The 27,961-nt window shown below is 43.2% G+C and overlaps 2 protein-coding genes across 2 annotated transcripts; both read right to left on the bottom strand.

The window, feature by feature from the left end:
• Positions 1–1,856: 1,856 nt before the first annotated feature.
• Positions 1,857–18,356, bottom strand: NUTF2 (nuclear transport factor 2). The gene is made up of 5 exons (XM_032230940.1): positions 18,229–18,356; positions 10,163–10,286; positions 9,409–9,480; positions 7,887–7,985; positions 1,857–2,446 (listed from the first exon to the last, which is right to left on the bottom strand). Exons 2-5 carry the CDS (start codon positions 10,259–10,261, stop codon positions 2,333–2,335), a joined length of 384 nt encoding a protein of 127 aa, XP_032086831.1. The 5' UTR covers positions 10,262–10,286; positions 18,229–18,356; the 3' UTR covers positions 1,857–2,332.
• A 6,208-nt stretch (positions 18,357–24,564) lies between these two features.
• Positions 24,565–27,277, bottom strand: THAP11 (THAP domain containing 11). Its single transcript, XM_032231355.1, has one exon. It carries the CDS (start codon positions 27,088–27,090, stop codon positions 26,254–26,256), a length of 837 nt encoding a protein of 278 aa, XP_032087246.1. The 5' UTR covers positions 27,091–27,277; the 3' UTR covers positions 24,565–26,253.
• Positions 27,278–27,961: the final 684 nt, after the last annotated feature.

The following is a 27,961-nucleotide window of genomic DNA, read 5'->3' on the forward strand; positions in this document are numbered from 1 at the left end:
TCTGAATCCAGGGAAGAACGCAGCCAGTTCTTGCCTCCTAATGAAAATCTTAGCTTCACTTAGGGAAGCGAGAGTTTCTAATAATTGAATGCCATCTGCTAATACTGAAAGCTAAAGTAGCGTGTGGAAAAATAGTCATTCCCTCCTTATGGATGACAAAAGGCATTCATTTGCTTAACTACAAAGAGTAAAGCCTCTTCAGTCAAAATGTGTTCCTATGAATACACATTCAAGGAATTTTTCTAAGGCATTTTGTTTATGTATGGCTATTACATACTGCTTCATTAAGGCATATACCTATTCAACCATAACATGATACCCCGAAATCCTTCGAAACATTCACTAGCTATATTGAATAAGGTGATGCTGAGCTACCAAAATCGGCCGCAAACATCAACTTTTCTTCATAAAAAGAAACTTCCTGTCACCAACTTTGAACGCTAGTGTTGGAAACAAATTCCATCGACAATAGTTTTCAACTAAACCTATTTGTAGGTACTAAGAAACTAACTTTTAAGATCCATTGCCCCAGATGGGTTAATTTCAATTTTGATCCTCGCAATGAAGCACCTACACTCATCATCCTCATTTAACTCATCATAATCCCTTGCAGGGTAGAGTCAGGGCAACTGAATGGAGCTAGCAGTGTTTAATGGCCAGATGCCCTTCCTGTCACCAATGCAGAGTTTTGTTCAGTAGATATATTCTCATTGAATTCAGCGCCTCCTGATTGTGAGGCGAGAGCTCCACTTCTAGGCCATCACACCACACAATGAAGCAGCTACACTGATGGCATATATATGCTTAGGAGACTCCGAAGAGTCAGAAGCTTTAAATTGAGACAAGCTTCAAAAGCCATTCTTTAAAAAAAAAAACCTATTCAGTCAGTGTACAATCGCAATTTCTTAACAGGCGCAGGCCTAAATTAACAAATTTGATCTCAGTTCTTCCAAAATTGAACATCAATAATTAAGAACTGCATCCCCCCCCTTTTTTTTGGCTATTCATGACCATGTGGAACTAGACTGTGTTAACCTGACTTCCAACCCAGCTTTAAACTTAAGTTTTGAAAATAGAAAAATAAGTCTTGGAAACGGCATAAGGCCTATGAATTCAAGATTGCCCAGCTCACATTAAACACCGGATGAACAATCTGACCACTTTGAAGATATATTACTTTTCTGTAACCAGCTTTGCAGCGAATGGTACTTCAAAATGTTTTCTAACACTGACCCAATTTAACCATTAAAATGGTGCTACTGGTGCCACCTGGCTTTGCTTTATTGCAACCAGGATACAGCAGACTCTTGAGATATCAAAATAAACAACAGACAATGTGGAATGGGATGTAGTACTCTACCGATCTGCACCAAAATTAACATCTCAGTTTGAAACTGACACCCTAAAGATGCTAAATGCAATTATGACTCAGCTTTTGAATATCAAAAGCAGAATGATATCAAGATGCCGACCAGGAAAGGATAATGTGGAGAAATTAACCTGAAAAATAAGCACATGCATATTGTTGGTCTGCAGAGTCTTTTATGTATATCTGCATGATAGAATGGGGGGGAAATTGACTTGAGGATCGTTAAAATAAACTTGCTGCACCTGTAGTTAATATAATTCCATGTTCTGATTTTCAGAGAGCGGTAATATTTCCCATTTCAAGTTTGAAGCCATTATTCAGCGACACATCCACGCAAGCTTCCAAACAAAAGCAAAAAAAGGAGCACAAAGCATACGTGGACATTTTAAAAATCATACGCCCAGCCAAACATGTTCCCAAAACTAAGAATTCAAACACAAGAGTTGGAAATACAAGACTTTCCACTTACAGACTGAAGATCCAACAATTTAAACTTGTTAAGAAAATCACATGGTTTTTATTGTATAATGTAGCACTGAAATATGTGAACAACAACAAAAAGAAAAAAAAAGAGAAAAAAAATCAATTATCTGAGTTGGCTTCAGGCTGGCTATTCTTTCATATCCTTTTTGTTTCTTTGGGTTATTAGAGAAACTTGTCAGTACAGAAACAGAACCTTTTTTTTTTTTTTTTTGTATTATGGATTCTTCCCAAGGCATGCTGGTAAGAGCATACCCTTCTTTTGTCAAATGCAGCTAATTCTAACTTCCAAACATCATGCACAAGGAACTCTTCTAGTGACACAACATAAAACTCTTCGGAAGGGTATGTCACAAATCTTGCTTGCTTGCCATGGTGTGCAGGTTTGTGTATGATATTTGGAATGTTCCATGGGTGTGATTAATATTGGTAAGGAGGAGGAGGAGGAGAAAAAAAAAGGCAAGGTGCCTCGGGGATGTCATTTCAACCATAGTTGTGCAATGCTAGCCTGAACATGTCATTGGTGCAAACCCAAGCATCATTGATGTTCTTTAATAGAAATATCTGGTGGAATCCGATCACAGGATCTTCATCGGCCTGCAGAGACAAAGGAAAAACAAGAATTAAGATGCTTTTGAGCAGCGCATCCAATTCCTGTCACTGGAGTCCAATGTTGCCATGCATATACTTCTTCCCTGACCAGCAATTCCTTTTTGTGACAGAAGCTAACATTTGTTGTTTTGTCTCTGTGCAAGAACACAACATGCATTTTTAGTCATGATGATGCTGAATGTCATGAATTAATTATTAAATATTGCTGGAAACTGAAGCGCAGTTCCTGACTGCGGCAGTAATATTCAACGTTCCCCAATTTAATGTTTTTGTTTCCAAAACTCTTAGCCAGGAATTTGGAACAATGGGTTCACATGACTGTGGCATTCTCTTAAATACTATCATGGTTTACTTAATGACTGCTGCCAAAAATGTAAAATCAGATCTGGTCAAGTGGATCAACTTACTCAACTTAGAACTGCAACAACTAAAAACCAGATATCTGGTCCCAATTGCACTCATAAAGGACTAGCTGTAAGTTTGAATCTGGATAATGAACTAAGTTTCACTTCGAGTTATAAAATATGAAATACTTCTTCCTGATCCTTCAGTGATGTTTTTATGACTAGCTAAGGTGGAATACTGTCTTCTCCTATAATCATCTTGAAAATGAACTGCATATAGTCTTATCAAACACAGTAATTTTGGTTTTACAGTACAACCAAGCAAAACGTTGATAAGAATGGCTTTCACGTGAAATGGATCAATTTTCAAACTAGACCAGTGTTTCTCAACCTCTTTAATGTGCAGAATTTCCTAACTAGCACATTGGCCGGGGAATTCTGGGAGTTGAAGTCCACACATCTTAAAATTCTCAAGGTTGAGAAACACTGATCTAGACCAGGGGTGTCAAACTGGCGACCTGCAGGCAGGATGCGTCGCACGCAGGCCACGCCCATCCCAGCTCAGCCAAAGCATCAATGTGACGCACAATCTAGATTAGTGGTAGTCAACCTGGTCCCTACCGCCCACTAGTGGGCGTTCCAGCTTTCATGGTGGGCGGTAGGGGTTTGCTATAACTCTGCTTTATAAATTTTATAAAGTAAAGTTACTTCCCTACTTTATAAATCACCATTAATATGGAACCGGTGGGTGGTTAGAAAATTTTACTACTAACAGAGATACAAAAGTGGGCGGTGGGTATAAAAAGATTGACTACCCCTGATCTAGACCATTTGTATAATTATGTCATCACACAAATGACAAATGCCGTGCAACTATTTACTCCCTAATAGACATTTTGTACAATGGGCATTTCCCCAATTAGTCTGTTAAAACAAGGTTACATCGTAGCTATTATTAATGTTGAGGAACATGACATTCCAAGACTTAAGGTTGTATTTGCACACTGTACTAACTCTTATGCTGGTAGGCTTTGTAAATCCAGTCAGTGCATATAAACCATATTTGTGGCTTAGAAGAGTGTGAACTCGCCCAATTGTGTCCTAGCCAGTTAATTATGATTACAACACATCAACTAGATCTACGTGTTAAGTATTTGGTGAAGATAAGAAGGAATCCTGTCTATGGATAGCCTGCTGTCAGCAATTAGCAGTTGGGGTAAACCAAACTAAAACGCATTCTGGGACTGGAAATTTTGTTGGCTTCACAAATTCTTCTAACTCTTCCCCTCCCTCAAAAAAAAAAAATAGCCTGAGACAATCCTTACAATTGTGTGCCTAGTCATGCTACCTTCCCCTGTGCAAAACCCCCACTTAGGGGTCAGTTTCACAAAGGCATCTTGATATGTCAGAATTCCCAGCTAACACATTCATGTTGGCTGGGAACAGCTGTCCAACGTATTGGGATAGTACCAGATTAGGGAAAGTCAACATAGAACCATAGTGGAGAGATAGAAGAGTGTTTCTAAAAGTTAGTCCTTCTGCAACCAAAATTTTACTATTTGTTTCTCTCAGCACCCAAAGTGGAAGAGTGCAGAGCAGTACCTGGCCATGCCGTACCTCCCAAGAAGCACGGGGTCCTTGTGCTTCCTGAGCTTACTTATTTTCTTGCAGACATCTCAATACCCAACTAGATAACATCACCTAGCACTTATGAGGCTAGTTGAGTAATTGTTCTGACCCAGCTCCCCAAACACGACAAACCCTCTGTATTTAAATCAATGATTCCTTTATTAGGAGCGCCATCATCCCCGCCCAAAAGATGAATAGTTGTCTGCCACATCTATTCATCTCTGTCCCCTGCCTTTTATGCCCAGAGCTAGGGTGGAGCTTCGCTAACAGTGGTGGCTCTTCCATCCCAAGGACCGGCCCACAGATTTCCACTGCTCTCCTTTCCTCTGCCTTGTGCACATCTGCACGTCAGGCACTGGACCCAGCTGTTCCTCCTCTTCCTCATCAGCCATCTCTAAACCTGGGGCTGTTGACTCTCCGAGGGCTGATAGACAGCCCAGGGTCTGCCTCTGTCTCGCTCTTTGATAGCTCTGTTCCCTCTTCCCCCTCGGCGCTCCCAGGTTGCCCTGATGTTGCTCTGACTCCCATGCCTCCTCGTCTGATTCGGCTGCTGGAGGGGCCAGTGGCTGATAGGCCACAACAGCAATGAAATGTCTACAAGGAAACAACCAAGCTGAGAGCACCAAGGACTCCAGAGTTCAATCCCGAGTGAGTTACAAATATTCCCTTCTATCAATTCCCAGATCCTTCCTACTGTTCCACTTTGAAAATACCAGGCCAGACCCATTCTTTAAACCCACCTTTTCTGGAACACCTTTCGTTTAACCCTTTAATTCTCTTTAATTGAGAGAAAGCAATCAACACAACTGCATTTGCCCACTCTAATTTGTTTTGACATTCCCTCTTCCTTATCAATCGCTGTAGTTAATATATCAACTGGAAACTTCTCGCAGTTGAGACAAATGTCTGTTTGGGAACGGCATGCTCACAATGGATTAAACTGTAAGCTGCCCTCCGCCCAGGGGACCCTGGTGTAAGAAACAAGTTGCACAGTTGTACCTATAGGCACGAATGCAGACAGTTTTCAGGCATAACAAGGCAAGCATTCATTGTATGCCACTCCAACGTTCCAGAGTTCTAAGCAGCGCTTGTATCCTAAAGGTGTTAAACAAGCAACCGATTGATATATATAAACACTACATTAACTGTTTGGCAGCTGCTTCTGCAAAGGAAACTTCACCGCTGCTCATTTCGAGAGTCATCAACCTGAAGCAATCCACACTGTCATACTGCAACCCTCCTCGGGTAACACACAAGCAATGTTCATGCTTTTTTTTTTTTTTTTGCAAGATCAGGTGGGGCAGAGAAACAGGCAGAATGCTTCTTACTCAGAGAGGGGGCAGCGAAGATCAGAGCATGAGGTGGCCAGAAGGCTAAACATTGTGGAGGGCTAGCCTGAAGACTTCATTGGTGCATACCCAGGCACCTTGTAAGTTTTTCAACAAAAAGGTCTGATGGAAACCTAGAATTTGGTCATCATCTGCCTGAGCAGGACAGGAGAAAAACATTACAATCTGAAAATATTAAATGGCGGTAGCTCGACAAAATTCTGTCACGGATATTATTTATGGCACTTGCATAGAATATGCAAAATGGGGTTACTAACATCGACGGGGTGGTTCTACTCTTACTGAATATTAAGAAGCAGTGCTATAAAAAGAGGCATGGGGAGGGGGATAAAATACTAGGCACAACAGAGCTCAGTATGACTCATCATATTTGGAGCTACTTACAAGCTACACTCTCATGTTAATTGTTTGTTATTAAGAGCAGATGAATCATGTCATTGTATTCAGTTCAAGTCTTGGAAATGAGTAAAAAAAAAAGATAATGACCCAATGGGAAGTGACTTTGTAAGCCTGTTGCAATCGTGTGATTTTTCTGCTCAGTGGTTGCCCTGTTTAGTGATGGAATTGCCAGTCCCTACTGATCACTAAGCAAGGACTACTCATCAGGTTTCAAAGACCGCACTTTTGAGTAGCACTCGAGAGCAAACTGGCAACTGGTGTAACATGGCCATATCACAGCTGCACATAAGCTGCTACATTATCATATCAAGTGAATTAGTGTTACTTGTAGATTTTGGCAATTCCATGATATGGAATTCAGTATGTGCCCTCCTAACCCCCATGTTGCATTAGGCTTATTTCTAGTGTAATAGGCTGTGCCTCATTTTAGCTTGTCCAACAGCCTTAGTTTATTGGGAATCCACTCAATTCTGACTGATCTATCATGATGGGATCACAGGATTTTTTTGCGCATGACTTCATTAAGAGATTCCCATTTAGCTTCTTCAATGACAAAAGTGTCAGAATTCTGGCCCTGCTTTCCAATTGGTTGCAATACAAAGATTATTGTCTTTTTAAAGATAATAATTAAAGGTGCTTTTTCATGAGGCAATGGGACTTTCTGTTTTTTTCTTTGAAGACATTTCACTTCTCATCCAAGAAGCTTCTTCAGCTCCGACTGGATGGTGGGAAATGAAAGGATTCTGATCAATCAGAGCTGAAGAAGATTATTGGATGAGAAGCAAGATGTCTTCAAAGAAAAAAAAAACAGAAAGTCCAGTTGCCTCCTGAAAAAGCACCTTTGGGACAACCATGACCTGGATGACTGAGAATCTCCATAGGCATTTAGCAGTGCAAAAGGATTATTACTTTGATTCCTTCCCTGCAGCCAGCACAGGCAGACTTTGCAGCCTGTTATAACTGTGCCATTGTATGTTATGCATAAAGGTAAAGGTTCCCCTCGCACATATGTGCTAGTCGTTCCTGACTCTAGGGGGTGGTGCTCATCTCCATTTCAAAGCGAAAGAGCCAGCGCTGTCCGAAGATGTCTCTGTGGTCATGTAGCCGGCATGACTAAACGCCAAAGGCATACGGAACATTGTTACCTTCCCACCAAAGTGGTCCCTATTTTTTAACTTGTATTTTTACATGCTTTGGAACTGCTAGGTTGGCAGAAGATGGGACAAGTAATGGGAGCTCACTCCATTACGCGGAGCTAGGGATTCAAACTGCTGAACTGCCGACCTTCTGATTGACAAGCTCAGCGTCTCAGCCACTGAGTCGCCGCATCCCTAGATATTATGCATAAAGGAAGAGAAATAACCACAATGAAGAACCCTGGTGACTTAATAGTTGAAGTCTGTACAATCGGCTTTGCTGACCTAATCAGAAATGGACTGGCTTGTCTATAACACTGTCTTGAGACATTAAGGCTAGCTTAGGCTATAGCTGTCAAAGTTCTGATGATCAAACTCAGCTATCAAGCAGGTCACATAAGCAGGCTATGAACGGATTCTTGACTAATGCTTTCAATCAGTGTAACCTTAACCTTGGCATTTTTAAGGACTTCAATTCCCAGAATTCCCTGGCCAGCTAGCACCCGGATAAGGAAATGCTGTTCTAAATATTTTTTTTCTTGCAACCCAGGCCTGAAAACAGACTTACTTTAAGTTGTCCAACTACCATACTGAGTATACAGCTGTCTGGTGTAGGCTGATGATCTTGGGATGTGATGCTGTGCTGTATTTTCTGAAAAGGAAGGCTCTGAAAGAGAAGGGAGACACACAGAAGGATTTACAGGTCACCCTCATTTAACAACCACTCATTCAGTGACTGTTCAAACTTAATGAGGGCTCCGAAAGAGTTGCAGATACGAAAGGTTGTATGTTGGTTGCAGCAATCCCTCAGTCACAGGATCGCCACAAGCAACCTCCTTTGCTGGCTTCCTACAAGCAAAGACAATGGGAAAGAGGTCGTAAATAGTGACCACATGATAAATGACACGTAGTGATTCCCTGAACTGTGTCAACCAGAAGTGCTGGGATTTCTATCGCTAAACAGCATGGTCGTGCAATGTTGACAGTTTGCAACTGTGTCACTTAGCAATGGAAATACCAGTCCCAATTAGTACTATAATGTGAGAACTACAGATAGTCCCCGACAAACAGTTCATTTGGCGAACTGTTCTAAGTTACAATGGCACTGGAAAAAAGTGACTTAGGACCATTTTTCACACTTACAATTGTTGCAGCATCCCCATGGTTACATGATCAAAAATCAGATGCTTGCCAACTCATTCATATTTATGAGTTAGTATCCCAGGTATCAACTCTGAAGCTGATCTGGATGAGGCCATCTTGGAGCTTCAGTGCTGCCACTCTGCAGCGAGGGATAGGGAAGTGGGGGGGATTAGCAATAGCTGGGGTTGTGTAGTCAAAACAAAATACTTTCTCTTGGGAACCAAGGTCGTTCTCACAACTGGCAGAAGGAGTGTTGTCACCAGACCAGTGGATGCTGCTGTGATTGGGCCAGGTGACTGATTGTTTGGGGTTGAGGAGAAAATGTTTACTTTTAATTAGGTGAAAACCAAGGGGCCCCTCAGAGTTGGCTTTCACCAGATCTGTGCCAATATATTTCCAATAAAGCTATTCTTTGAGGAATCCACCTGCCTCAGAGTTTTTGCTTGCAATGGATCTATTACTAGGAACCCTGATCGGGAGGCGGGCTTCCCAACACCAGCAGCGTGGCAAGAGGTAAGATCTTTTTCTTTCGTGAGCTTCTGTTTTGTACTTTTCAGGGAAACAGAAGCTCATGACAGAAACGCCATGGAGATCTGACCGATGGTGCGCGTACCAGCCGAGAGGGCTCTCCGTGCCACCTCTGGCCCACATGGCATAGATTCATCATCATGGCTCTAAATGATAACAGCATGCCATGAAAAAATGGAGCTTACTTACAGAGAACAGACTTTGGTGAAAAGGTTAAGATTACTCTATCCAGGAGATAATGATGAATTAAGCCAAGAACAGGAAACTCATGGCCTGCATGCAGTTCCCCACCCAAAGAAATCTGAAAGGTAACTTCCAAGGTGACATCTATTTCATTGTACAGGTGAGGCAATTTTTAGAATTTGGGGAGGGGGATATCTTAGGCTGAACATCAGAACTACAACTTATCAGAAACTTACTGAGAGTTTTTCAACAATAGCTACTTTGCCCTGAAATTGTAGTCCTTCCCATGTAAGGCATGAGGCATCTATCTGAAACAATAAAACAATAATCTGCTTAGAAACATTTTATTTTGCACTAAAAATAGTAACATACTTGTTAAAAACAAATTAGTAATTTCCCAGAGCTCCTCACGGAGTCAAAAGTGATTCAAGGCAAACTTTCTATATTAGATAAATATAGGCAATATATTAGTGACAAAGATTGAATAGAATAATCCTTCTTGAGATTAAATGAACTGTAAGGTAAAAGTAGTTCCCCTCGCACATATGTGCTAGTCGTTCTCGACTCTAGGGGGTGATGCTCATCTCTGTTTAAAAGCTGAAGAGTCAGCGCTGTTGGCTCAGTACATCTCCGTGGTCATTGGCCGGCATGACTAAACACCGAAAGTGCACGGAACGCTGTTACCTTCCCACCAAAGGTGGTCCCTATTTTTCTACTTGCATTTTTACATGCTTTCGAACTGCAAGGTTGGCAGAAGCTGGGACAAGTAATGGGAGCTCACTCCGTTATGCGGTACCAGGGATTCGAACTGCTGACCTTTCTGATCGACCAGCTCAGTGTCTTAGCCATTGAGCCGCCACGTCCCTTAAATTAACTGTAAGGTACTGCTAAACAACATTATGAGAGTGCCAGCATTATTGACTTCAAAGGAAGGTGGAGGTCAATGATAAAACACCCCACAATAAAAGCATCTGTTTCAGAGTTACTTACATATATTGATCCTAACTGAGTCCGGTCTGTATCAAATAACTGATAGTAATGCTGTACAAAGCTGGAACCAATCTGTTCCCAAATAGGCTTGTCTCCCATTCTGAATTCTCAGTGCAGCCAGCAACTGGAAGTAGAAGAAAAACACAGGATATTTGACCTTCTTATGCATATAGGTTGATGAAACCACCAACTTTGTGCACAGCTGTTCTAACAGCAGACAAATTTCACTTGGGAGAACATAATACAAAGAAGCAAATGTCATTATTATCAACATCAGTCTACAATGTGACAAAACGTAGAATACCGTTTACAGTTCTAGTCACGCCATCTGAAAAAAGAAAGGAAAAAAATCAAACCGCTGGAAAGAATGTGACTATGTAAAAAAGCCACCAGGTTTCGATCCTAATCCCTTAACCACAACACTGAAGTTGCTGTTTTTCAATCAGCAGAAACGAAATATGGAATGGCATCCAATTGGATGAAAATGCTTTGATCGAATTGATGGGTCAATTACTTTTAAAGCAAGTGTGCTTAATAAACAGTGGCCCTCGACTTAACAGTTCGTTTAGTAACCATTCGAAGTTACAACAGCACGGAAAAAGGGGACTTATGACCATTTTTCACACTTATGACAGCTGCCCCATGCCCAGGGGGATCATGTGATTTACACACTTGGATCCTTGACAACTGATTCACGGGTATGACAATTGCAATGTCCCGGGGTCATGAGATCCCTTTTTGCGACCTTCTGACACACAAAGTCAACGGGAAAGCCAGATTCACTTAACGACCGTGTTACTAATTTAACAACTGCAGTGATTCACTTAACGAACGTGGCAAGGAATGTCGTCAAATGTGGCAAAACTCACACACCAAAAATTCTCACAGCAGCGTAAAGTTTGGGCTCAGCTGTGATCATAAGTTGAGGACTAATGTCAATTACAAAAAAACAGGCTCAACTACAATTCGTTTCAAAAATAATGTCCTGTGCCTCCTTGTGATCCACAACAAAGCTATCCAATCCAAGTTATAAGCTGAGCACTAAAGTTGAGACAGTCCCCAAATTACGACCACCAGTGGGACTGGAATTTCTGTCACTGAGTGAGATAACTACACCACTTAGAGACGGCAGTTACAGTAGCGCCAGCTGCGAAGCCAGTGAGATTATTAGGCAAGAACCTTGTGCTTCTTTTGCCCTGCCACGCTCATCTTTTCCTTAACCTCATACCACAATTTAGGGCAGAGTCCCATTGCCACCCCCTCAGCCACGCCTGGAATGTTCCCTTCGGCAGACAAGTCTCCACCACCCTGCCACGTGCTCGCCACACGTATTCTGGGGCAACCAGGGCGTGGATTCCAGGACACCAGCAGGAGGAAATTGATGGTGGCCAGCTGCAGGCAATGAGGGTGGCAGGAGGTGTGGTGGAGTGCAAGGCACCCAGAATGGCAAAGATGGAGGAAGACAGGTGGGTTTAGGGGAGCTGACGTGCTCCTGAGGTCAGAAGTGCAGGGGCCTGAATTTTGATCACATGCCAGTGGAGGAGATTGCAATGGTCATAACTTTGGGGACCAGTCGTAAGTCTATTTTTTGCAGTACCTTTAAACGGCCACTGAACAAATTATGGTCATAAGTCGAGGATCACTTGTGAACCTATTAAAGATTGAAATGGAAAGACTGTGATGGCGAACCAGGTGCCACAGGTGGCATGCAGAGCCCTCTCTGTGGGAATGTGCACCGTCGCCAGCTGCTCTTCTGGTGTCCAGCGTGCACATGCGCGCTGGCCAGCTTCATGGGTGCCGGAGCACCCAAAAACCATGCTGTTTTTCAGGCTGTTTTCCAAACCTTTTTAGAGGCTGTTTTCAGGCCGTTTTTTGGGGCTGAAAAACAGCAAAAAAACAGACAAGCTGGTCTTCGGGTTTCCAGTGCTTCAGTGCGCGCCAAGACCAGCTGGCTGATGCGCATTTCTGACACGCCAGAAACCCGAAGACCAGCTGGCCAGCACACACATGCGCATCGGCCAGGTCCTCTTTGGGTTTCTAACACTCTGATGCATGCACATGCACGCACGTTCCAGTTTGAGCCCTTGGTGCTGAAAAGGTTCCCCATCACTGCCCTAAGAGATCCTCAAAAAGTTCCTATGATCAGCACAGAGGAACAGCTGCCTCTTGTTTCCTCAAAGGGACAGCCATGTTTTTATTAAAAAAAAAAAGATTAAGGGGTCAATTATTCTTCACGAGGACTCAGAGAGTATTCAGATAGCTCTAATGGTGACAAATGTTTGCAGCAGAAAAGAACAAGGTAAAAGAATTGATGAGCGTTCAGAAAAGATGGCTTAATCTGTCCAGCGTTTTTGCAACAGTACACACAGCTTGACTTGCACATTCATTTTAATCTGGGATTAATGTGACCATGGAAACATGGTCAGACCGTCAAGAAAGGTTGACAGATTCTGGATAGTTGGCTGTCCTTTAAAATGCTGGGCAGCGGACATAAAACATCAGTGAGCTTCTACTGAAACACTGATATTTTGAATGAAATGTAATATTACCTGGGTTTAGAAACTCCAAGAGTCGAAAGGAAAGCAAAACCATCTGCAAGGCTGACCAAACTTTTTGAAGATGCGGAAAAGTATGTAAATGGAAAGAAAGGTTCTATCTTATGAAAAGCAAAAGTCCATGCAAATCCCTCTACGTTTTTTTGACAAAAGGAAGCTGATGATAAAAGTGGAAAATTGTACATCTTTTCTGAGCGATTATGCTTTATGCTAGAATGGTTTCCTGCAAAATCTAAACATTCTAATAAAAGTATATAGTGTATTTTTCAGAGTATAAGACGCACCCTTCCCCCCCAAAGAGGGTGAAAATCAGGGTGCATCTTATACACTGAATACAGCATTTTTGGTTCACCGAAACCCCATCCCCTTTGCAAAAATGGATGTGCAGAGGATTTGGGAGGCTTGCAAAGTGTTCCTGGGGGCTGAGGAGGGCAAAAACAAGCAAAAAAGGGCTGTTTTTGCCCCCCGCCCCACCCCACAGGAGCACTCTACAAGCCTCCCAAAGTTCTGCATAGCCTTATATATATATATTTGCAAAAAACCAGGTGTAGAGAGGGTTTGGGAAACCTGCAGACTGCAAAAACATTTTTTTAAAAAAATTTACCTCTTCAAAATCATGATGCGTCTTATACTCCGGTGCATCTTATAGTCCAAAAATACAGTATACAAGTATATATAATTGCAATACATCCATCAATTTTCTATTCTCGTGGAGGAGTGCCAAATACTTTAAAGACATTTTAGGTAATTTTTAGGTAATTTTTGATAATCCACTTACTTGATAAAGTAGATTTAAGTTACTTTTTAATTGATTTTGATTCTAACCTTTTTATTGTTTGCTGGAAGCCTTTGTGGTCAAGAAATATTAATTCCAAATACAGGTGGTTCTCAACTTATGACCACAATTGAGCCCAAAATTCATGTTGTTAAGTGAGTCTGTCCTATTTTTACGACTTTTCTCGCCTCATTTTTAAGTGAATCACTGCAGTTCTTAAATTAGTGAGATGGTTGTTAAGTGAACCTGGTTTCCTCATTGACTTTGCTTATCAGAAGGTCACAAAAGGAGATCATGTGACTCCAGGAACACTGCAAACGTCATAAATGTGAGTCAGTTGCCAAGCATCTGAATATAAATCACACGACCATGGGGATGCTGTGGTCATAAATTTGAGTGCCGTTATAACAGTCACTAACTGAGCTGTTGTAAGTCGAGCACTACCTGTAAATATTAAATATATGTAATTGCTAAAGTTCTTTAGTTTTAGCTTTTCAATGACAATTTGCCAGCCTCTAAAGACAAGCAAAGCTGGCTGAGGAATTCTGGGAGTTGAAGTCCACAAGTCTTAAAGTTGCCGAGGTTGGAGAGCCCTGGGCTAGGTGACTTTGGGTCAGTCTCTCTCTCAGCCTAACCTACCTCTTAGAAAGTTGTTGTTGGGGGAAAAATAGTAGGAGGGAGGAGTTTTATGTACTGTATTTTTCAGAGTATAAGACGCACCAAAGTTTTGAAGAGGCAAATTTAAATAAAAACGTTTTTGCACTCTGCAAACCTCCCCAAAACGGCCAGTTTTTCACAAAAATTGGCCGTTTCCCCCCCACCCAAAAAGGGCATGAATAGCCTTTAGGAGGCTTGTACAGTGGTCCTGGGGCGAAGGGCCAAAAATGAACAAAAAATGGCCCATTTTTTGCTCATTTCTGCCCTCCTCAGCCCCCAGGAGCTGTCTGAAAGCCTTCTAAAAGCTATGCACGGACATTTTTGCGAAGAGGGCAGGGTTTTGGGAGGCAAAAAATGCTGCATTCAGTGTATAAGACGCACCCAGATTTTCAGCCTCTTTTTTGAAAAGGTGGGGGGGAAAGGTGCGTCTTATACTCTGAAAAATACGGTATGTCCGCTGCCCAGAGTCACTTTTTTTGCGAGATGGGCAGTCATTTAATTATAAAAATTACCCTAGGCAAGCCCATCAAAATGCAGAAGAACAAATTCAGAGAATTTACAATTCCATTCTATTTTTTTTTTTTGTAAACAAAAGAAAATGCAGCGTAATCAGCCTGGCCTTCCAATATCCACCAGCCTATCCTCTGGTCACTTGCCCTTAAACTACAGGCGATCCTACAAAGGTTCATTTAGTGACTGTTCGAAATTATGGCACTGAACAAAGGGACTTTGTTCACACTTACAACAGCTGCAGCACAACCAAAATTTGGACGCTTAGCAACTATCTCATATTTATGACAGTTGGGGATGTCCAGGGATCAGATGAGCAAAGTCAATGGGGAAGCCAGATTCACTTAAGAACTTCATTAACTTAACAACTGCAGTGATTCACTTAACTGTGGCAAGAAAAGTCATAAAATGCGGCAAAACTCATTTAACAACTGTTTCGCTTAATAACAGAAGTGTGGTCATAAGTCGAGGACTACCTGTATATTGATTCTTCCAATGCACATATAGTAGCCCTACTTAGAATTGCCAAATTCGGCTTCCTGGATTTTTTTTTGCTATGCACAACTAGGATCCTTACCATATTTTTCGGAGTATAAGATGCTCCAAAGTATAAGACGCACCTAGCTTTTGGAGAGGAAAATAAGGAGGGGGAAAATCTACCTCTGCCTCCCAGAAATTTGCTTTCTTGCAGCAAACAGCCCATTTAGTTTCAGTACAGCCTGATTAGCACAAGCAACTGACTATCCGGCCTCCCAACCAGATGTTTCAGGCTGCAGGGATTGACATAGCCTATTGCCGCCTCTGCTCCCATTTTTGGTCTCCGCATCCCGTTTTCAGCCTCTCCGCACCCCAGTCTCCACCTGTTCCGGGCATCGGGGATCGGAATGGGTGGAAAATGGGGTGCATGGAGGCGGAAAACCAGGCACACAGAGGCCAAAAATGGGATGCGGAAGCTGAAAACGGGGCAAGCGGAGGCAGCAATAGCAATCCCTGCAGCCCGAAACTGATAATCAGCTGCTTGTGCTAATCAAGCTGTGCTGAAACTGATACAGGCTGTTTGCTATTTGCTGCAAGGAGGCAAATTGTTGGGAGGCAGAGGCAAAAGAATGGGGGCGGGCAGAGGGCTACATTCGATGTATAAGATGCACCCAAAATGTCATCCTCTTTTAGGGGGGAAAGTGAGTCTTATACTCTGAAAAATACGGTATATTACTTTGTATTTTCTTGTAAAAATAGAGAAGCTATAACTATAGTTATGTTTTTCAGACTTTGTTAACCTGGTGCTATCGTGACAACTGCTGAGATACTCACCCAGCCAAATAACTATACTTACAGAGAACTTAAGAGTTATAACTAATCCATTCAAAAGGCATTGGATTGCAAAGGTCTATACAGGTAGTCCTCTACTTACAACAGGTCGCTTAGTTACAAAAAGTAACTTATGACCATTTTTCACACTTCATGGCAGCATGTGATTTACATTCAGATGCTTGACAAGTGACTCACATTTATCACGGTTGCAGTGTCCAGGGGGTCACATGATCCCCTTTGCAAACCTTCTGACAAAGTCAATGGGGAAGCCAGATTCACTTAACAACAGTGACAAGAAAAGTTGTAAAATGGAAAAAAGCTCACTTAACAAAATTTCGCACTTAGCAACATAAATTTTGGTCTTAATTATGGTCATAACTTGAGGACTACTTTTATCAACCAACAAATTGTTTTGCATGTGACGCTTCTGATCATCTAACATTTATAGATACTTAGATTTTCTTATGTTCTATATCCCACACATAAGGAAGCTGCACATATTTTACTTGTCCCTCCCTGCTTGAATTTCTGGCCCTTTTTCTCAAAGCTTAGGATTCATGAAAAATGGATGGTTCTAAGTGGCCCATGAAAAGATTCATTTCACGTCCTAATTCATTTATGCCAACAACATATTTCCACAAAGTTTAGTTCAGTGGCTCAATTTTATAACTTTGATGCAGGTTTTTTTTGGCATCTTAGCTATACTCTCTCACTGTTCAGTCATTGATAAGTTGAAATCCTTTTATAGATACTCAAGCACCCCATTATTTCTCATTGGAAACATTTTTTTATGAATGCACTAGGCATTTGTAATTTATTTTTACCCAAAATTGAGAATCTTAATGAACTTTACATAAGATGTAGCCTGGTATACAAAGTTTCTCAAACTTGGCAACTTTGAAAAGATGTGGACTTCAACTCCCAGAATGTCCCATGGTGTTTGGGAAATTCTGGGAATTGAAGTCGACACCTTAAAAGTCACCAATTTTGAAAAACACAGATACACACTCACTCTCTGTGTCATATAGTAAAGGTAACCCTCGCACATATGTGCTAGTCGTTCCCAACTCTAGGGGGCAGTACTTATCTCCGTTTCAAACCCGAACAGCCAGCGCTGTCCGAAGACGTCTCCGTTGTCATGTGACCGACATGACTCAACGCCGAAGGCGCACGGAACGCTGTTACTTTCCCACCAAAGGTGGTCCCTATTTTTCTACTTGCATTTTTACATGCTTTCGAATTGCTAGGTTGGCAGAAGCTGGGACAAGTAAGTAATGGGAGCTCACTCCATTACACAGCGCTAGGGGTTCGAACCGCCGACCTTTCTGATTAACAAGCTCAGGGTCTTAGCCAAGTGTCCCCATATAATACAGGTGGGTAGATGCATAATTCTGTATTTATTTATTTAGCCATGTTTATGTAGCATATATTGGAAGTGGCCAGAGCTGTATGCAACCAAAGTTCCCTTTAATGCATACCGATCAGTGTACCATTCAAAGTGACAATAAAGTTGGTCAAAAGTCTAACTTGAAAAGAAAACTTGAAGGGAAAAGCACACACAGACACAATTCTACGTCTAAAAAAGTGGGAATCGCTTTGCGGAGAAGTAATCGCTTGGCTGATCCACCGAGATCCACCGCACGCGGCACCCGCACACATCACGTGCACAACGTAACACCAGCCCTTTCCTTAAAAAGGCCATAATTTTTATTCATATTTTTTTTTTGGTTTTGAAAGGAACGGGCTGAGGAACTGCAGGGTGCGGCTTTCCCCTCCGTCCCATCGCTCCATCCCGAAATCTCAAAAGCAGCCAAATAAAAGAGAGGGAATTGGGAGAAAAAAGGGACATTTCCACCCAAAGCAGAGGAACTTTCAAATCGCGCGCCTGGGAGGAAACCCCCCTCCCCCGCAAAAGCACGTGGCCGTCCGCAAACACGGGAGGCGCGAACTTGCCCGTTCACACGTGCGTTTCCCGAACACGCGGGGAAGGGAGGGGTGGGGGGCTCCGGGTTTGAAGGGGGGCGGGTGGGGCAAGGAGTCGCCCCCTCCCTTCCCCCCCAGCTGCTCTCTTCCTTGAGGCGGGGAGGGGCTTAAAAGGGCTGAGGAGCCCCCGACACGCCCTTCCCCGGCCCTTCCCCTACCCTGAGGGGGCAGCGCCCAAGCGCAGGGCCCGCGGCCTCTCAGCCTCTGCAAAGCGGGTCTCCCTCCGCCGCTGGGCCTTTTCCTTGCCCCACGCCTCAGGCGTCCCGCTGACTTACCAGGCTGATGGCGATGGCGGCGGCGGCGGCGGCGGCGAGCGCAGCCCGAAGCCCCCCGAGCGCAGCCTCACCGTGTGTGGGTCTCTCCCTTGCTCCCTCGCCGCTTCGCCCGCCGGGCACCGCCTCTTCCGGCCACGCCCCCTCCCCTTGTCCCCCCCCTCTCTCTCTCTGGCGGGCGCGCGGATCCATTCGCAGGGCCTGCTGGGAAGGCGAGTCTCTTCCCTCGCTCTCGCCTTTCAGTTTTCCGACGACGAAACGCGCGCACTACAGCTCCCGGCAAGCCCTGCGCGAGGAGGCGCCCGACCCGAAGGGGAGCTTCGGTGCCAAAGGGCGAAGGAGGGGTGGGAGGGAGCGCGGGTGATGGTGTATTGACGGCCTGATTAAAAGGGGGAGCCCGATTGGTTAAGAGAGGGCGAGGCTGGCTCTGAGAAGGTCCGGCTTAGAAGGCCGCTTTATACAGGACCAAAAGAGGTACCAGATTCTGGACCAGCTTTGCTCCATCTATGCCAGAGGGAAGAGAAGGACCAGGGGAGACATGAGAGCAGTCTTCCAATATTTGAGGGGCTGCCACAGAGAGGAAGCTATTTTCCAAAGCACATGAAGGTCAGGCAAGGAATAATGGATGGAAACTGACCAAGGAGAGATTCAACCTAAAAATAAGGAGGAATTTTCCGACAGAACAATCCACCCATGGAACAGAAGTTGCCTTCAGAAGTGGCGGGAGCTTCCTCACTGGAGGCTTTCAAAAAGAGATTGGACTGTCATCAGTCAGAAGTGGTGTATGGTCTTCTTGGGCAGGGGGTTGGACTACATGATCTACAAGGTCCCTTCCAACTCTGTTAATCTGTCTGCAAACTTGGCAACTTTAAGACTTGTGGTCTTCAACTGGCTGGAGAATTCTGGGAGTTGAAGTCCACAAGTCTTAAAGTTGCCAATTTTGGGGACACCTGATCTATGCCATCCATCTGGTAAACTTGCAATATTTGTTTTTCTCGCCATGTACATGTATATCTCAGAACTAGACTGTTGTTTCTCTGTGTCATATATATGGGTATATATGCATAATTTTGTATTCATTTATTTATTTTGTCGTGTTTATATAGTGTATATTGGAGATGGGTGGCCTTCCTTTGAGAGCTGTATGCAATGAAATTTCATTTTAATGTACACCGATTAGTGTACCTTCAAAGTGACAATAAAGTTATTCTAAGTCTAAGGTATAGGGACACGCTGGCTCAGTGGCTAAGACGCTGAGTTTGTCGATTAGAAAGGTCGGCAGTTCAGCAGTTTGAATCCCTAGCGCCATGTAACAGTGACCTCCCCTTACTTGTCCCAGCTTCTGCCAACCTAGCAGTTTGAAAGCACGTAAAAAATGAAAGTAGAAAAATAGGGACCACTTTGGTGGGAAGGTAACAGCATTCCATGTGCCTTTGGTGTTTAGTTATGCCGGCCACATGATCACGGAGGCATCTTCAAACAGCGCTGGTTCTTCAGCTTTGAAATGGAGATGAGCACCGCCCCTAGAGTCAGGAAAGATTAGCACATATGCGCAAGGGGGATCTTTACCCTTTTAAGGTAGTAGAAGGTATCTGGGGCAAAGAATATTTGCTGCCTAGGATTGCAAAGACAAAATGCAAGCCATTTGCTTAACTGACTCCCCCAATTTACAGGTAGTCATTGACTTATGACCCCAATTGAGCCCCAAATTTCTGTAGGTGAGTGAGATTATCTTGTCGCACAGATTCACCAATCTTTAACCACTTTGTGATTCATAAGCTTTGCAAAGCTGAAAAATTACAATTGAGAAACGCAAGATCTGTAAAACGAGTAAGTACAGAATGCGAACAATCTACACTATGGGTATCTTTATAGAACCATCCTACTGAAGCTTCAGAAAATCATGGTGCAGTAGACACTTTTGTAGTCTTCAGAACTTTTCATCAGTTAGAATCTGAACCTTAGTCAGGCTGTTGTGCTCAAACTACATTAGTACTTCATCTCTTAGAATTCTCTAAATGCTCTTTGCCATGCTGGGAAAAGAATTCTAGCAACTGTAATTCTAACATATCAGGAAGATGAGCATGCTTGATGATGCAAAATAATAATAATAATAATAATAATAATAATAATAATAATAATAATAATGACTATGGCACAAACCAGCAGTGGTAATTCCAGTGGTAATTGGCACACTGGGTGCTATTCCAAAAGCACTGGAATTACATTTAAAACAGTTAAAAATTGACAAAATCACCATCAGTCAAATGCAAAAAGCCGCACTGCTTGGATCTGCACGCATATTACGAAAATACGTTACGACGTCCTAGGCCCCTGGGTGGGGCCCGACTAGTAACCAATGCCAAATCCGGCGAAACAACTGGCCGCTGTGATACAATTGTACAACAACAACAATAATAATAATTATTATTATTATTATTATAATTATAAATAAATAATAATTATAATTAAAAAAACTAAAGGAACAACACCTGAAAACTATAGACCAATAACATGCTTGCCAACAACCTTCAAATTACTCACAGGCATTATTGCAGATAACATGATGGATTATTTGGAAACAAACAACATCTTGCCAGTAGAGCAAAAAGGCAACAAAAGAAGGAGCAGGGGCACAAAAGATCAGCTTCTAATTGATAAAATGATATTAGAAAATTGTAAGAACAGAAAAATGAACTTGAATATGGTCTGGATTGATTACAAAAAGGCATTTGACTCACTGCCACATAGTTGGATCATAAAATGCTTAGAAACAACTGGCATTAGCAAAAATATTACATCCTTTACTGAAAAGGCAATGAAACAATGGAGAACTGAGTTGGCAGTAGGGAATGAGAGCTACGGAATGGTTAATATCAAGCGAGGAATTTTCCAGGGTGATTCACTTTCACCTCTTCATCATCGCAATGATCCCACTATCAGTAATCTTAAAAAAAATGAAATTAGGCTACCAAACAGCCAAAAAAGCTGAAAAAATTTCGCATTTACTATATATGGATGATTTGAAACTCTATGGAAAGTCAGAAATAGAAATCCAATCATTGACAAATACAGTCCGAGTATTCAGCACCGATATTTCAATGCAGTTTGGCATGGAAAAATGCGCCACTGTATCCATAAAAAGGGGCAAAATCACTGCATCTGAGGGAGTTGAAATGCCCAATGGCCAACTAATTAAATGCAAAGAAAATGAAGCCTACAAATACTTAGGCATTCTGCAGTTGGATAACATCAAGCATGGAGAAGTAAAAACTATTGTCAGACGAGAGTACACCAACAGAGTTAGGAAAATTTTGAAATCTAAATTGAATGGTGGAAATACAATCAAAGCCATAAATACCTGGGCAATACCAGTTATAAGATACACAGCTGGCATAGTTAACTGGACACAAGCTGATTTGGACCTTTTGGACCGAAAAACCAGGAAACTAATGACAATGCACTACAGTTTACATCCACGTGGTGATACTGATAGACTATATCTGCCCCGAAAATCAGGTGGCAGAGGATTATTACAAGTGAAGCAAACAGTTGAAGAAGAAAAACATGCACTGGCTGATTATTTAAAAGAAACTCAAGAACATCTATTAATCGAAGTAAAGAACAAAAATCTACTGAAGGCCCAACAGACAAAACAAGAATACAGAAAAGATGTGATAAAATCAAGAATGGAGAGTTGGCAGAACAAAGCACTGCATGGTCAATTTCTGGAAAAAATAAAAGATAAAGTGGACAGTGAACAAACTTGGTTATGGTTAAAAACAGGTACATTAAAGAAAGAAACAGAGTCATTAATCCTGGCTGCGCAAGAACAAGCTATCCGCACAAATGCCATTAAGGCCAAAATCGAAAAATCCTCTGATGATGCCAAATGCAGACTTTGCAAAGAAGCTGATGAAACTGTTGATCACATACTCAGCTGCTGTAAAAAAATCGCACAGACTGATTATAAATTGCGGCACAATTCAGTAGCACAAATGATCCATTGGAATTTGTGCAAAAATTATAATATTAAAATAACAACAAACTGGTGGGAACATCAGCCTGAAAAAGTCACCGAAAATCAGATGGTCAAGATCTTGTGGGATTTCCGTATACAAACCGACAAAATACTGGCGCATAATACACCAGACATCACACTGGTTGAGAAAAATAAGGTCACAATCATAGACATCGCAATACCAGGTGATAGCAGGGTCGCCGAGAAGGAACATGAAAAAATCGCAAGATACCAGGACTTAAAAATCAAAATTCAACGACGATGGCACAAACCAGCAGTGGTAATTCCAGTGGTAATTGGCACACTGGGTGCTATTCCAAAAGCACTGGAATTACATTTAAAACAGTTAAAAATTGACAAAATCACCATCAGTCAAATGCAAAAAGCCGCACTGCTTGGATCTGCACGCATATTACGAAAATACGTTACGACGTCCTAGGCCCCTGGGTGGGGCCCGACTAGTAACCAATGCCAAATCCGGCGAAACAACTGGCCGCTGTGATACAATTGTATAATAATAATAATAATAATAATAATAATAATAATCAGATGGTCAAGATCTTGTGGGATTTCCATATACAAACGGACAAAATACTGGTGTATAATACACCAGACATCACACTGGTTGAGAAAAGCAAGGTTACAATCATAGATATTGCAATACCAGGTGATAGCAGGGTCGCCGAGAAGGAACATGAAAAAATCGCAAAATACCAGGACTTAAAAATCGAAATTCAACGACGATGGCACAAACCAGCAGTGGTAATTCCAGTGGTAATTGGCACACTGGGTGCTATTCCAAAAGCACTGGAATTACATTTAAAACAGTTAAAAATTGACAAAATCACCATTAGTCAAATGCAAAAAGCCGCACTGCTTGGATCTGCACGCATATTACGAAAATACGTTACGACGTCCTAGGCCCCTGGGTGGGGCCCGACTAGTAACCAATGCCAAATCCGGCGAAACAACTGGCCGCTGTGATACAATTGTATAATAATAATAGGAAAAGGCTGATATTGAAACATGGCAATTGCATGAGCTAGTTTTTAGAAGGAATGTTGGAAGAAGTAGTATAAAGTAGAAATAATACAATCTTATGTATGATCATATGTCTCTTAGATTGCTGAATCAAACAAGAGTTGATCCTCTACTTTTTAAATATAAAAATAAAATTCTTCATGTTACCCAATACATATCTATTTGCAGGTGAAATGCATTGCTTTCATTTACATTAAAGGGGGGGGGGAACTAAACCGCTTTAAACTACAACTGTATTCATCGAACTAGTCAAAACAAACTACATCGTGCCTTAAAAGACAAAGAGTTTTCCATAATTTTGATTCAGCAATTGCATTTTCTAAAACTACCTTAATATATTGTTTGAATGCAGACTTTATATATTTAACTGGCAGGCAACTTACTATGGGTAAAAAACATGGACAGTAACTTTATTGTTGTAAAGTCAACTTAAAATTAAAAAAAAAACATGTTAAACTGGCTTAATGATCTATGCATGAGATTGTCATGGAAAAGAAACCGGGATAACATTTTCTAGGCTCCATGGACAAACTGTACACGACAACGTAACAAAACAAAATAGATTTTATTCAAATTAAGCATATTTGTTAGCACCTCAGGATAACCAGGAAAATAGAACAGTCCAACATAGATAACCAGTTCAGCAGTCCAATAAACTGAACATGTTTTAGTGCATAATGATGGTAGAAAAGTACCACATTGGTCACAACACACACCTTCAAAACACTCTCAGTCAGCTAGAATGCACAGGCATTTATTTACAGAGAGAGAGAGAGAGAGAGAGAAAACCAATGTTATTGCCCAAGATCCTAAAAGATGAATATGAGCAAAACATAAAGGGGTGTGCCCAAGCCTGACCTAAATGCGACACTCTATAGCAAAGGTATTCTGTATAAGAAATATAGGGCCGCACTGAAATCTGCTAAATTTGGAGTTAAATCCAAAATAATAGCACAAAATGGACATTGTTCTTGGAACCTCTACTCAAAAGGACTGGATAAGAGTTGTCACTGACTACGGCTGAGAGTTCGTATATCCCACTGAATGTAAATCCTAATTTCTACTGTCATATCCTATACAGTCATTTACACCAACTGCAGAAGAACAAAAGAACTGGGTGATTCTTATGACGTATAATAGGGGAAAGAATAATCACGTTGAACATATACTTTCATCATAGTATGCTTTCAAGCTTTAAAAATTAACTTTAATTGTGGATGGGTACAACATATATAACCAATATATACGACTGTAGTTCCTATTCATATTGATGCTGGGGAAAAAAAATACTGTAACCAAATTAAAAAAAATGGACAGCTGGCCATTCTGTTCCTCATCAATGTCATCAAGTCACAGCAACTCCGACAAAAGAAACATTTAAGCCTGGTAACACAAAAGTCAATGTGCTTATTAATAAGATGACGCAAAAAAGTGACAACTTAGGAAAATATAACACCCTCACCCTATGTTTTAATGTTTCCTTCCTTTTAATTTAAACAAAAAATTGATATCTCCTAAAGAGCTGAGAAAACAATGTGATGGTAAGTATTCGAAATATATTCCAAAGAGTGGCACTACGTATCTACCGTAGGTGAATGGATGCAAAAAAAATTAACATTTCATGGCAAAAATTAAGTCCTTCCTCCTCACACTTCTTTTAAGACAAATGGCAACAGTTTTACAAAGATATAAGCTAACCACTGACTTCCCCAAATAAAGTTGTATCAGTCTACAACCGAACCACTAGTGGGTTCTGGATAATGTCATAGTGAAAAAAAACTGCTTAGGACTTGAACTCTGCACCCATTCCTCTCACGCTCAGTTTTCAATGTGCATGTCATTTTTTTTTCAAGACTTGAGGAAATATAGTGGATTCAGAAGTAAAGTATGCATAATTGTGGGAGGTTAACCCCATTGCTCTTATGCTACGGAGACTATAACCTGGAAAAATATAAAGGAAGGCTACTGTCCTCACAGATTTTCCAAGGGAAAATAAATACATTTGTTGAAAACTGAAACAAGCAATTTTAAATGCCCAGAACATGGATTCATGAAATGTCAGGAAAGCCGCAATAACTTTGTCAGCTGAAAGAGGAATAGAAGCAAAACAGTAACTCCCAACGGCAATATGGAGATAACAAACATCCTCCTGATATCCTCTTTTAAATATTAAGGATTTGTTTTGACAATAAAAATGGCACACTCTGCATCAAAAGGTTCTGGGGGGGCAGGGGGAGAAGAAATGCCTACAACTCCCTTTCATAAAAAGAAAAGATAAATGCACTGATGGCTGTGATTTTTTTAACATGACATTTCCCGCAGAATTATCCTGGTACAATGCTGTGACAGTGTGCCTTGGTTGTCTTCATTTCCTCCAATATGAACGATTACAATCCAGGTGTGCCTGTCTAGAAAGTAACTGACTCTTTCCTCAAAATTAGCTTTGTACAACATTTGACTGCAGGTGTTAAGACGCTAAGAGTTTAGCTTCACGAGGGCAATGCTAAAAAGGGACTCGTTCCAACTGAATCAGCATCATCCAGAGTACCACAGCAGCTACACCGACTTGCCACTATGGTCAGGACAGTATTTAATGCGAGGAGTAGAAGCCAGTGACCAGAATCCCAGGCCATCTTTTGCAGATGTATCGCAGCAAGTCTCTCGGTGGGATAAATGTTAAGGACACATGTTGAGGTCCCGTGAATTAAATCCGGGCCAGCTCGCACAAAGAAGCCTGGGCTTCGGAAGCAGAGAACCAGTGGCTCAAAACTGGTCACTTCCCCTGTGGCAGAGCAGAGCTGCCTAACCGGGGCGAAAAATGTCATTCGGGCAGCCGCCTGGAGCACCATTTGTCTTGACAACTGCTTTCCCCCTCTGCAAGTCTTTTTGATGCAAGATCCCTGCCCACCTTCCCGTCAAGATCACCCCCGTCCAGGCATATTCGGAACCCGGCAGGCTGTAGCGCCTCAGAGGCCGTGGCGCTTGCGTGCCCCCCCAGCCATGCTGGCGGCATGCAGCAAGCGGTCCTTCTCCCTGATCTCCTCCCGCAACTGGGATTCGGCCAGGCGGAGTCGCCGGATGCTGCCCTTCATCTCCTTCATCTTGACTTCCAGCAGGGCGATGATGTCCCGTTGCTCGTTCAGCTTGCGCAGCAGCTCCTCCGACGTGGTGCCCGAGGACAGTGAATAGGAATGGTCTGGGGGACTCTCCACCAACGGCCCGTTGTCGGCCAGGAAAGCCAGGTGGACTGGAGCCCCCACGATGGCCCCGGGACCCCCGAGTTCCACCTGCACCGTCAAGTCCATAGGCTTGACATCCTCCCCGGGGAGACCGCCGGGGCCCCCAGGGCCACCTCCTCCTTCTCCGGCTGCCCTGATGAGGCCCTGGCCAGGCTGGCCAGCCGCCCCCTCTTGCAAAGTCAGCAGCACCGCGGCTTGGGCTGCGGCGGCGGCTTGAGCGGCGACTTGGGCGGCCGCCTGGGCAGCAGCTTGGGCGGCGGCGGGGGCGTGCCGGGGTCTCTTGGGCCCGCGGGCCCCTTTGCGCTCGTTGACCCCCCGCAAGGGGAAGATGGTGGGGACGCGCACCAGGTAGGACTTGCGCCCGCCGGGGAAGTGCTCGGAGCAGACGCGGTGGCCCGTGGTGGGCTGGAAAGTGCTGAAGCAGCCGCTGACGCCGGCGCGGGAGACGTTCTTCAGCCAGAGGCGACGCAGCTCGGCGTCCTTCGGGAAGGTGTAGAAGTGGAGCGCCTTGTCCCGGTGCGAGTTGTTGTAGCAGCCTGGCACGCAGCACGTGAACCCGGGCATGGTCTGCGCGGTGTGCCTGCCTCCTCCTCCTCCGCCTCCTCCTCCTTCCCCCGGCGGGCCCGAGGCGGCGGGACTACAGATCCCACAAGGCCTCCCGATTGCGAGTCCAAGAAGGCGGCGGCTGCAGCCTCCTTCTCCCGCGCCGACGCCACAGCAGCCTTGCCCTCCCCGAGAGCGCCACAGGAAACGGAACTACCCGCCCCACAAAGCACCGCGGCGGCGACGCCGCGCCGGAACTCTCTTTCCCGCCGGGCCCTGCGAGCTGCGAGCCCAGGATTGGAAAGCGCGGGTTTCCTCAGTCTGGGGGGGGGAGGGGGGAGGAGGGGGGGAGGTGGGGCCGGAGGAAGATGGAACTACGCCTCCCAACCGCCATCATGAGATGCCGCCTTCCCACAATCCCTCGGCTTTCATTGTGTCTTTTAATAAAGCTGCTGTTCCTAAGTCTGCATGTTAATATTTTCATCTGTTCTTCCTCGTTTCCCCACCCCCCATTTTGTCGGAATGGCGGTTTATTCCCCTCATTTGGTGCCTTGCCATATAATACCTCAGCAAGGATCGTCTAGGAAAAGCGCGGGAACTGCCGACGAACGGCCTATGAATTGGGGAAACAAAACAGAGGAAAAAGAAACTACGCTTCCCACAGTGCAACGGGCTCTCGGGTTCCAGCGTCTTCTATAGACGCTCGATTTGCCTCTTACGGCAATGGAACTTGGTTGCCCGGGCAGCGGCGTTCGTTTTGCTTGTTGCCACGGCAACCGTTTAATTAGGCGCCCCAGCAGCATCTCTAAACCTTGGTACCTCGAGGACCAGTTGCTCAGCCTAGCGGGATTCTCCCCACCTGCAGCCCACCCCACTTCCGAAGAATAAAACG

The sequence above is a fragment of the Thamnophis elegans genome, chromosome 14, assembly GCF_009769535.1.
Source record: "Thamnophis elegans isolate rThaEle1 chromosome 14, rThaEle1.pri, whole genome shotgun sequence".
NCBI lineage: Eukaryota > Metazoa > Chordata > Lepidosauria > Squamata > Colubridae > Thamnophis > Thamnophis elegans.

Bases quoted from the DNA above. Each gene is read 5' to 3' on its own strand.
- NUTF2 (XM_032230940.1), bottom strand. From the start codon at position 10,261: ATGGGAGACAAGCCTATTTGGGAACAGATTGGTTCCAGCTTTGTACAG. The intron at 7,986-9,408 runs GTAAGTTTCTGA...CTTCTCTTTCAG, and splicing joins CTATTGTTGAAAAACTCTCA to AGCCTTCCTTTTCAGAAAAT. The intron at 2,447-7,886 runs GTAAGTCTGTTT...TTGTCTCTGCAG, and splicing joins TGGTAGTTGGACAACTTAAA to GCCGATGAAGATCCTGTGAT.
- THAP11 (XM_032231355.1), bottom strand. From the start codon at position 27,090: ATGCCCGGGTTCACGTGCTGCGTGCCAGGCTGCTACAACAACTCGCAC.